At 44.1% G+C, this 10,455-nt stretch overlaps 1 protein-coding gene across 4 annotated transcripts in view; it reads right to left on the minus strand.

The window, feature by feature from the left end:
• Nucleotides 1-9,936, minus strand: part of PSME4 (proteasome activator subunit 4) — an 81,513-nt gene extending 71,577 nt beyond the window's left edge. For 2 of the 4 annotated variants that reach the window (XM_083604759.1, XM_083604758.1), the window contains exons 1-2: nucleotides 9,451-9,936; nucleotides 559-699 (exon numbers count right to left, since the gene is read on the minus strand). In XM_083604759.1, coding sequence (XP_083460885.1) covers nucleotides 559-699; nucleotides 9,451-9,695 — 386 coding nt within the window. In that variant the 5' untranslated portion in view covers nucleotides 9,696-9,936. Of the gene's footprint in view, nucleotides 1-558; nucleotides 700-6,209; nucleotides 6,241-9,450 lie in introns of those variants that run through there. The other 2 variants (XM_083604761.1, XM_083604760.1) reach the window with 2 other exon arrangements.
• Between the last annotated feature and the right edge of the window lie 519 nt (nucleotides 9,937-10,455).

Here is a 10,455-nt window from a genome sequence, read left to right on the forward strand (position 1 = left end):
TTGTGCTGATAGAATGCTTAATCATAGTTTACAAGTGGCAGAGAAGGGAATTTACATGTCAGAAGGGAAGGCACATGTACAGGCCACTCTTAACCTTAGCTGAGATTATTGCCAATGTTAATTCAGTGTTACATTAACCAAGCCAGTTTGTTTTGGAGGAGGTCACAAATATGCCTGCCAGAAGTGAGCCCCTCTTTTAAAGTGCTGAGTAAAAAAGTAAGAAATGGCGTTGGACCTTGTGTTGGGCCTCAAATGCACTTTGAAGCAGCAAGACTGAGCGATTTCATGATTCAACCCCTCTCCTTCTGCCAGACATGGGGAAAGGGCAGGGAACACCTACTCCTGCTTTCATGCTGGATTTCTGACACTTCTGAGTACCTTCAAAATCCAGCATGGTGAAAGACACAAGCCCCCAACAAAAGCCAATCCAAATTTTGGGGCCGTTTAACTAGAAAGGCTTGTCTCCAGCCTCAAAGCCAGCTATTTTTTTTCCAAATTACTCTTCCACAGGACATAAGACACTTCCGTTACACAGGAGTAATGAAAATGGTAACTTACTTCAGCAGGTTTATCAAAAGACGTGCAAAACCTTGCATCATGCTGATCTCCAACTTTGGAATAGTTACTAGCTCATACAAGAGCTTGATAAAAAGGACATGGTCTTCTTTGCTAAACTTTCTCCCATAGAGCCGGAGATACCTTTAAGAAGAAGAAGAAATACATAATGTGGAAAACATTTATTTATTTAAATATGTCACCCTTCAACAAGCAAGCTCTCTTGGAAGATAAAAATCTAACTATCAAAACAACATGTACACATAGCACAGCAGAAAAACACAACGAAAGCCAATGTTTTCAAAACATACTGAAAGGCTTGGGCAAGTAAAAAGGTGCAGAGACATTGAATTTAATAATAAGTGAGCCTCCCTGAGATAGGGATTCCAAATGCTGTGTGCCACCACTGAAAAGGCTCAGCAACTTCTGGTACCGTCAACTATGGTATCCTGCTGGATCAACTGTCTGAGTTAGGGATGGGTGGCACTGCCTAGCGGTGGCTGGGTGGTCATTTCCAGAGGGTAATGCATGGGGGGTGCACTTTGGCCCTGTGGAGCCTTCAATGTGGGGTTCCTCAGGGTTTGATTTTATCTCCTATATTGTTTAACCTCTACAGGAAACCACTGAGTGTGCTCACTCAGAGTTCTGGCGTATGCTGTAAGCAATATGCTGATGGCACACAGCTCTACTTCTCCTTTACATCTGCATCCCGCTTTATCACTACCCAAAGGAGTCTCAAAGCGGCTAACAATCTCCTTTTCCCTAACCCTTCCCTGTGAGGTGAGTGGGGCTGAGAGACTTCAGAGAAGTGTGACTAGCTCAAGGTCACCCAGCAGCTGCATGTGGAGGAGTGGAGACACAAACCCGGTTCACCAGATTACAAGTCTACCGCTCCTAACCACTACACCACACTGGATATGGATAAAGCCATACCCACCTGCCCTTCACCTGCCATCATGTAAAGTATCAGATGATGGGTAGCTTGGACAAAAGGGGCTTTGCAGAGATTCTGCACGAGGCACTTTGCAAACCCTGCAATGAGTTCATGACCCCAGGGCTTACAAACGCCATTGCAGGGTACTTCCAAAGCACACAATAATAAGCAATTCTAAAGGAAGCCATTCATAGCCGCCTTCTCTTCAGAAGGAAGAATACTCCAGTTTTAGGAACATTTTTCCCTCTGCAACAACTGCAAAGGGACTCCCCCTAACTGATGGATCATTGATTTAAAGGGAGCATCTTTGACAGGTTGGTGCTGAAAGGGCATCTTCAAAGGAGGTTGCTCAATGATCAGTAGTTATGGCGACCAATTTTGAGAGCTGTCAATCACCTGCCATCACTATGACATCATAGTAACAGGTGGGTGGTTCCATTTGTACTTTTCATGTTAAAATATTTAGCTACTTGCTTTGATTGCTTAATCCATTCAATTGTAACTATTCAAGCTTTGTAAATTGTAACTTTGCTTTATTTTTCATTTTCTTCACACAGTACCAGGGAAATTCCCAGAGCTCAGAAAATAATACTCCCAATATGATATCATAATTAAGAAACTTATTTAAGGATATTGTAAATATGGTAATTTATCTTAGGTATGAGAACCATTATTTTAAAGCCATCATTGATGGCTTTTCATTCTCTAACCTTTCTTTTTATTTTCAGCAAAACTGTGAAGCTGCCAGTGCTCTAAACCTCTTAGGCTTGCAAATTACAATCGTGATTTGTGAGACAACAGTGGCTGACTCTGCTGTTTTCGTGGACAGCCAGCATTCTTCAGCCATAATTTTAAACATCAGCTATTTTAAATTTGGGGAGATTGGAGAGATGCACATAGCTTGGTAGCAGCATCACCAGTGCTGAATATATTTTCATAAGGTTTCGACTGAGAGTCCTCTTTGTCCAACATTCTTATTCTGTACTCATGAAAGGGTGTTGGGAATTCAGCACTTAATAGAAGGAAAAGGTTGAAATGTAAGTGCTATTGGAGCAGCATATGTTCAAAGGCTTACATATGTTTGTAATCCTTTGCAATCATCTACGACCCCAAAATGTGAAGGGTTAGAAGCCCAATTTCTAAAACCCCTGAAGGAGCAGGGTGGCGTTTGCTGTTTCATATGCCTTTTTTCCAGCCTTCCTTGGGTGGGATCCTACTAACACATCTCACCAGTACAAAAATTTCCACTTGTGAAATGGAACTCCCCCCCCCCCCACTTTTTCTAAGTTTCCTAAACCCTAAAGCAGATTTGGAGAGCGTGCGGGGCACACACCTGGAAGCAGGTGTGGAAGTTCTATTGCACATGTGTAAATCCTTGCACTGATGGGATGTTAGTTGGATACCGCCCATTATCTCTAATTCTTCAAGTGCTCACTCAACTTTGTTTTATATTACAGGCAATACTTTCATAATAACATTTTGGCTCAGCGTACTGTTGCTCAGTATCCTCTATTAAACAGAAGGTGCAGATTAGCAGCAGCCCTCTAGCTACTATTTCCCCTGAGCACTTCAGTGCTGATTAAGCCATGTGCCCTTGCACTAGGGTGTGGAACAGAAGTGTCAGTGTTCAGGTATGCCATCAAATTGCTGTTCCCTCAAGGCAGAGTTATTTCCTGCTCTTTATCATGACACACCAAATGGTGAACTGGAAGAGCAAGTTTGAAGAGTTTCCAAATGCAAGTTCAACATTCATGAAGCATAGTGCGTGTCACTTTCAATTTCCTAGCCATGATTTGCCCTTTTAATTTTGAAGCACGCCCTCTCAAATTATTGTTCTTAACTTATTCACCCTCTGGACCAGGAGTTCTGGGTTGGCTGTCATGCAGTGGCTAATTAATTTCAAAAGCCATCTACAAGCAATTACTTCACACTTTTTTTCAAGAGTGATCTGCTACTTCCTCTGTCAGCTTCCTGGATAGGAAAGAAGAGGGAGAGAGAAGGGTGACCCCATCCGCTGCTGCCTTTGGCCCCACCCACTGATGTAAGCAACTTCTGACAGATTGCCCACAAGGAAATTTGGCCATGGACAGAAAGAAGCTTGCTCTCCCATGTTCTTCCTGTAGAATTGCCAACTCAGATTGCATCTGTGTATGGCACAGAGTCAGTCAAATAGCATGGTATACCACTGAAGCAATGCATTGACATGTAATGCTAGCTATATATTACTAGCTATTTATAAGCAGGGTTGCTAATTTTTGTTGATTTTCTTGTTTTATCTTTTGGTAAACCACTTTGAGGTTTTTTTACAATCAAGTGTTGTATACACCTTATGAAATAAATAAACAGAAACATTGTAAATTATTTAAACTAGACATTATAAAAACTAAATCTAATAAATAAATCTGAAGAAAGAGTCTGATCTATGAAAACTATGCTGTATTACAATTTTATGAAGTCACAGATTTTAAACAACTGTTTCAGATTTTAAACAACTGTTAGGTAGTATACCTGCCAGGACTCCGATCATCGTGACAGAGTTTGTAAACGTTAAATTACAAGCATCTTGCAATGGACTGTGAAAAACAGAGCTCTTAAAACATCTGGATCCAGCCACTACTGCAGGCTTCCTCAAACTCGGACCTCCATATGTTTTTTTGGCCTACAACTCCCATGATCCCTAACTAGCAGGACCAGTGGTCAGGAATGATGGGAATTGTAGTCTCAAAACATCTGGAAGGCCGAGTTTGATGAAGCCTGCACTACTGGATGCAGGATACTGAGATGGGTACAAGTCTAATTTCCCAAACATAACATACCAAGCCATACTGCTTGATCATTCCATTACTTCATACTAACATCATCCATAAAAACAGAATGACAAGTCATATACTATCATAATACACTGCAAAGGGTTAAAACTAGCAGGTTCTGATGTCTTCCAAAATCACATGGCTTTTCAGAACCCTGATTATTTTGTTAGGCAACATGTTTTGACAGCATTACCACATAACTCCTACTAGAATGAAAACAGGCCTCACTGTAAACAACACTGAGGTAGCAGCAGATGGTTAAAGGAAAAACAGTGTCACACTATGTCTACTCAAGTTCAAGATGTCTTGTAAGGCAATCATGTGAGTCATGTTATATCTACTGAAGTAATCCTATCTAAGAATCTTTCCTAGTAAACAAAGTCACTTCCAATGATGCAAAAGGCAGATTGATATTCTGCCAAACAACCCGCCCCCGTCCCCCAAAAGTTTCTTTTTACTAATGTACATTGCCAGTTCCCCAAGTTCCATTACACTCTGGTGTGACTAAGAAACAGATCTGGAACACCAGTATGTCAAGTACGAGGGCTTGGAGGACTGCTGTTCCCGCACTGACCCTTTTCGCCAGCCAAGCTGAACCGAGCTAAGAGCCAAATCCAGCTGAGCCTGGAGAAGCAAGGAGCCACAGCCATGCCTTTCAGAGGCTTCAACAACTATCCTGTCTCTGACCAGATTTTCAACCAGCCGCTGGAACATCATCAACAACAGCAATGCCCTATGGACTGCTGTCTCCAGGCATATGGGGAACATTGGAAGCACGGTATCTTTCATTCCTCTGATGCTGTTTTGCTGCATCATCTGTAAGAGTGATGAAATGTCTAATGGTATTCCTGGTCCCTAACACATCACGTGACCTGCACATGAAACTGGGAAGACTAGACTCATCAGTGTCTGGTGGCACTTGGACCAAAGCAAATTAAGCTGCCAGCAAAGGCAAATAAAGAATAAATACTAAATAGAGTACCAAAATAAGAATTTCGAAGTGTGAATTTATATCACAAAGTCCTCATTTACAATACAGTATTTATTATAGGTCACCTTAAGTCTATATGAGAAAAATGGGGTGTAAATTTTCTAACTAAAACTCAGGAGGACACTATGAATGCAGTAGCAGGGTTGATTCTTAATTGCTGTATTTGAACAATCACATCTCATCTTAATAAGATGGCATATGAACAAGCTTCATTCCCCTGGATACAGTTGGCTGCTCTTCCCTTCACACACCAGGATGCCTCAGCTTAATTATAAAATCAAAGATCTGTAGAGCTGGAAGGGACCACAAGGGTCATCTAGTCCCTCCAATGCAAGAATCTTTTGCCCAACATAGAGCTTGAACCCACGACTCTGAAATTAACTCTCATGCTCTACCACCTGAGGTGTCCCAGCAAGACAGTTTTATTAAAAAATATATTAAAACAATTAGGCTATTCATTGCCAAAAGGTGTTCTAAGAGCAAACAATGCTGTAGCATTGTTAAGCTATGTTAGTGTGGACTGAGACATAGCCCTTATGGGAGAACACTAAAAGACCTCTGTAAGCTGTTTTTAACCTTCTAAAAACAAGCATAAAACATAAACATTGTTGAAACATACAAAAATACCACAAATTGGAAACCATTTCCATTGAACAGCTGACCTCAACATGTCTAAACATAAGCAAGTGATTTTAAGGCTCAATGAAAGGCATTAACTTTTTTATTGTATGACTGATTATTGATTAATTTCTATACCACTTAATATATTTAAAATATCTCTAAGCGGTGCACAAAAAACTGAAGGAACAACAATGTAAACAAAATATTACAAAAATTGAGTTGCATATTAAAATGTTCCATTAATACACATTTTCTAATATATATAAATCTATATCAATTCATTTTACTTCCAACACACCCTCCCTCTCAGCCTCCGGGTTCTCACCCAGGGCTCAAACAAACTCTCAGATTACGGTACCCATAACAGTCTCACAATGAGAAGAGTTCCTGGAAACAGCAGGCATCACCCTAGTCTCTTACACAAGACTTGCTTTTTATGGGCAGGCCCAAGGTGGATGGTACATCTTCAGGCTGCCCACAATTGTGTCCCATTCAGCTGCACTCTCCACACCCAGTTCCAGGTGTAGCAGGTTTGTTGAGCATGCTATAGGCACAATACCGAAATTTTGCTTGCTGTCAACACCTGCTCTTTACATTATTTTTGAAAAATACGTAATAGCACAAACAGATTCAAAACAGGCCATCTAGTATAACCTGGGCCCAACTAAACCTTTGCCTTAGTTTTCTCTCTTTAGTAGTGTGAAGTGTTAATGAAATGTATCCTCACAGTCGATTTTATTTTAAGTCACTATTAGAAAGAGATTAGGTCTAGAACTGAAGTGGCAGAAAGCGTTGTGGTACCTTTGTTAGATTGTAAGCCTTTGGGTATGTCCATCATTTTAGTCTTACTTTATTGATTGTATTCCAAGCTGTGGTTTGGGTGCTTAATAGATATATTACCACCTTGACAATTATCTGGTCTGCTGCAGCATCAGTTTTTGTAGTCAAGTCTGTTACATTCATCTACTAGAGAAAGCAAGATATGTATTCCAAAGAATTCATGTCACAATAAACTAGTCACCCCTCCAAGATGCTACAGCAGCAAGGAAAGAAACTGCTACAGACTAACACAGCTTCGCTTTTTAATATTTCTCTGTAGGGACAGCACAATGACAAGGCAAAAACATTTTATCAGTGCCCCAGAAGACAAAGAAGTCCTTGAGCTAGAAGTTGGTGCTTTTGCCCTTGTCCAGCTCAAAACACACTTTTCTTTTTCCTTTGCTGACACAGCAGTATGAACAAACGTTATGTGAGATGAGTAAGAGATTAAACTCTGCAAGTTACTAGCTAGGCTTTGAACCGTGAAAGTGAAATGCAGTGCTTGTTTTGGAACTAAATGCAAATGCTATTTTGTAATCTAGTTTACAAAGGCAAGGACAGTTGCAAGTAGCTTATGAAGTCACTGAACAAAACCTATGCGCTAGTTTTGGCAACAAAGAGTGATAAACTATTTTTAGGAGTAATGAGCTGCGTATGATTTATTAGCTGCATAAGTAGAAAGCTCAGGGAACGACTACCATCGCTAAAGCTAACAAAACCCTCCTCTTCCCGAAGTCCAAGACTCAAGCAGCCTTGAAAGATGACACTTCCCAAACACAAGCCCACACAGGAGGTTGCACAAACAGAAGGGGTGGCTGCTCATTCCTAAAAAAAGGTCCCTAGAGGCACATGCCCCAGTCAGAAGATGCCCTTCAAAAGCAAAGCTGCAATCTTACAAACACCCAAAGCCCAACCAAGCCCCCTGCTGATCATAACACTTACAAAAATAGTGCCAGACAAAGCCTTGGGGAAGCTGGAGTCATGCAGACAGCAGCAGACAATGGTAGACACGTGGCATAGAACTAAGTTGCTGAATGTAAAAGGAGTAGCACAGGCTACTCCTTCATCCAGGGAAGTGCAGAACCTGGGTGCCACCAGACACTGCCCCAAACAGAGGCCAGCTGCCCATTTGCCTCAGGGGCTAGATTTGAAAGAAACGGCTTTTTGAAATACCCGGGGCCTTAGATGTACGGTTATCTTTGCTACCAGAAACTGGCATAGGTAAGGAGTTAATGCAGTGTTTATTCATCTCCCATTTTAAAAATATCTACCTTCTGTATTGGGGGGGGGGGGAGAGGACCGGATAAGGTGTGCCTTAAAGCCACAAATTGTCTAAGCAATCAAAGGATGCCCAACAAAGTGGAAGGGAGAAGGAAGAATCAAACATCATTTTTTCGATCACTGGCAGATTCTTCAGGCTGCACCGCTCACAGTTACCCTGAGGCACCCAAAAAGTTTGTTAAGGACACTTAGGCTGTTTTTTCTGCATGTGTTTTGATGACTTAATTGCTTTATGTGTTCTTACCTGCCCTGACACTTCAGACACAAGGCAGGTTAAAAACCTTGCACCCTCTCACAATATTTGTGGTCCTGTCACTTAACAGAGCACAACGGGGACAAAACAGAGGAATTACATCTCGGAAGAATGCATACCCCACCAAACCCTACTACCCTCATTTGGGGCGGAGGGGAGAGAGACAGCCATATTACCCCAGTAAAAACTGACACACTGCTGCCATGCCCTCCCAACAAAGCGAAACACGAACACCAGGGAAACACCGGGCGGCTGTTAGGTTTCCAAGCACCACAGGACTCTTTTGTCTACAATCCAGAACATATTTCTTTTCCACGGGAAGCTGAAATCCCATTGCAATGGGGGGGGGGGAGCTTAACTCCCTAGAAACCCAGCTCAAAACCGCCTGCCTGGTTCCTTCCAGCTATTAATTATAGCAACTGTTCTTGTGGTTCATTAAAGCATATTTACGGCGTTTCCTAAATCTCCAGATTACGAATGGTGGTGGGTGCTCTCCCCTTTTCCCTCCCCACTCCAGGTTGCCTGATGTAGGGTGAGGATGAAGTGCCACCCCTAGGCTGACATTCCCCCCCCCCCCCGCCTCAGGGAGAGAGAAGAGGAAGAGGGAACCCCACCCACAAGAACAGAGGCTTGCCTTTTTGTAAAAAAAAGGGGGGGTGCATGGGTGTAGCCAAGGGAGGGGAGAACAACCAAGTAAATAAATAAAAATACTTATCTAACTAGGGCTCTCTCCCCCCCCAACACCCCACAACATAAAGCCTGCCTATGGGTGGGTGTAAATGGGTGGCATTTGTTTCCCCAAACCCCGAAGGGGGGGTGTTTCTTACACCAAACACCGGCAAAGCCCCCAGCGAAAGAGTTGGAGGAAAGGGCTGGATATTGCACTGCAACACCCCCCTCCCCACCTTTCAGAGCGTCCTGACCTAGACGGTCCTCCCCCCCCAAAAAAGGAACCCCAATAATAAATATTGCGGTTCTGATTTGATAAGATAGAAGACGGGGCTCAGCAGAAGGGAAGAAACAATAACTCCGGGGTGGGGAGGGGAGGGGAAGTCGACAAAATGAAGAGGCGAGTGTGTGTTTTGACTGTTGAAAATGCTGAAACTTAATATGATGGGGCTGGAGGGGAGAGAAACAGACCCCCCCCAATAATCCTCCCCACCCCCCAACCCTTCGCCCCACTCACGTGGAGAGCTTCCTGCTCCAGAAGAGGCCTCCGGGCCAGAGCTCCTGGAGCTGCACGGCCCAGCTGAGGTTGAGCTTGATGCGGGAGAGGAGACGGCCGGCCTCGGCCTCCAGCTTGTCGCCATAGGGCAGCAGCTTGTTGTAAACCAGCTCCTTCTGAGGCGGCGGCGGCGGAGGAGAAAGAAGAAGGGGAGGCGGAGGAGGAGGTGGCGGTGGCCCGGCCGCAGCGACGCCGGCCCCGGCCATGGCTCCGGCCGGCCGGCCGCCTCGCCCCTTCCTCGCTCCCTTCGCCCTCTCCGACGCCCCCTTTCCCCCCTCAGCCGCCGGCGCTGGCCCCCCCCCCCCGAGAAGGCCTCTCCTCCGCTCCTCCGGCCACCGAACTCGCTCGGCTCCCTGGGGCGTCTGTCACACAGCGGCGCCTGGTGACGAAGCGGCGGAGCGAACGAGGCAACCAGCGCCGGCCTCCGCCGCCAGGCACTGATGGCAGGCGGGGAGGGAGGGAGGGGGAGGGAGGGAGGGAGGCGCCGAGGTCACTTCCGCTGTGGGGAGGGGGAGGAGGGGGAGGGAAGGCGGCGCTGACGGGAGGGAGGGGGGTGCTCGGGGAAAAGGAGCGCGCGGGAGGGGGAGGGGGAGGAGGGCGGCCGCTGATTGGATGCGACGCCTGAGGGGGAACCACAGAGGGGAGGTTGAGTGTGAGGGGCCTTCGCTGAGGGGGCGGGAAGCGGAGCAGGCAAAAGAGGGGATTTTTTTATTTTAATAATAATAATAATTGTCCTTTTAATCATCATTGTTAATGATAATAATAATAATAATAATCCTTTTTGATGATGATGATAATAATAATAATAGTAATAATGGGCCTTTTTAATAACAACATTTTAAACCTAACAACAACTATTATTATTACTGTGTTGTTGCTGTTGTTATTATTATTTTATAATAATAATATTTTAAACACAACAAATATTATTATTATTACTGTCTTGTTGTTGTTTTAAACCTCACA

Source organism: Podarcis filfolensis (genome assembly GCF_964270895.1).
Source record: "Podarcis filfolensis genome assembly, chromosome: 3".
Taxonomy (NCBI): Eukaryota; Metazoa; Chordata; class Lepidosauria; order Squamata; family Lacertidae; genus Podarcis; species Podarcis filfolensis.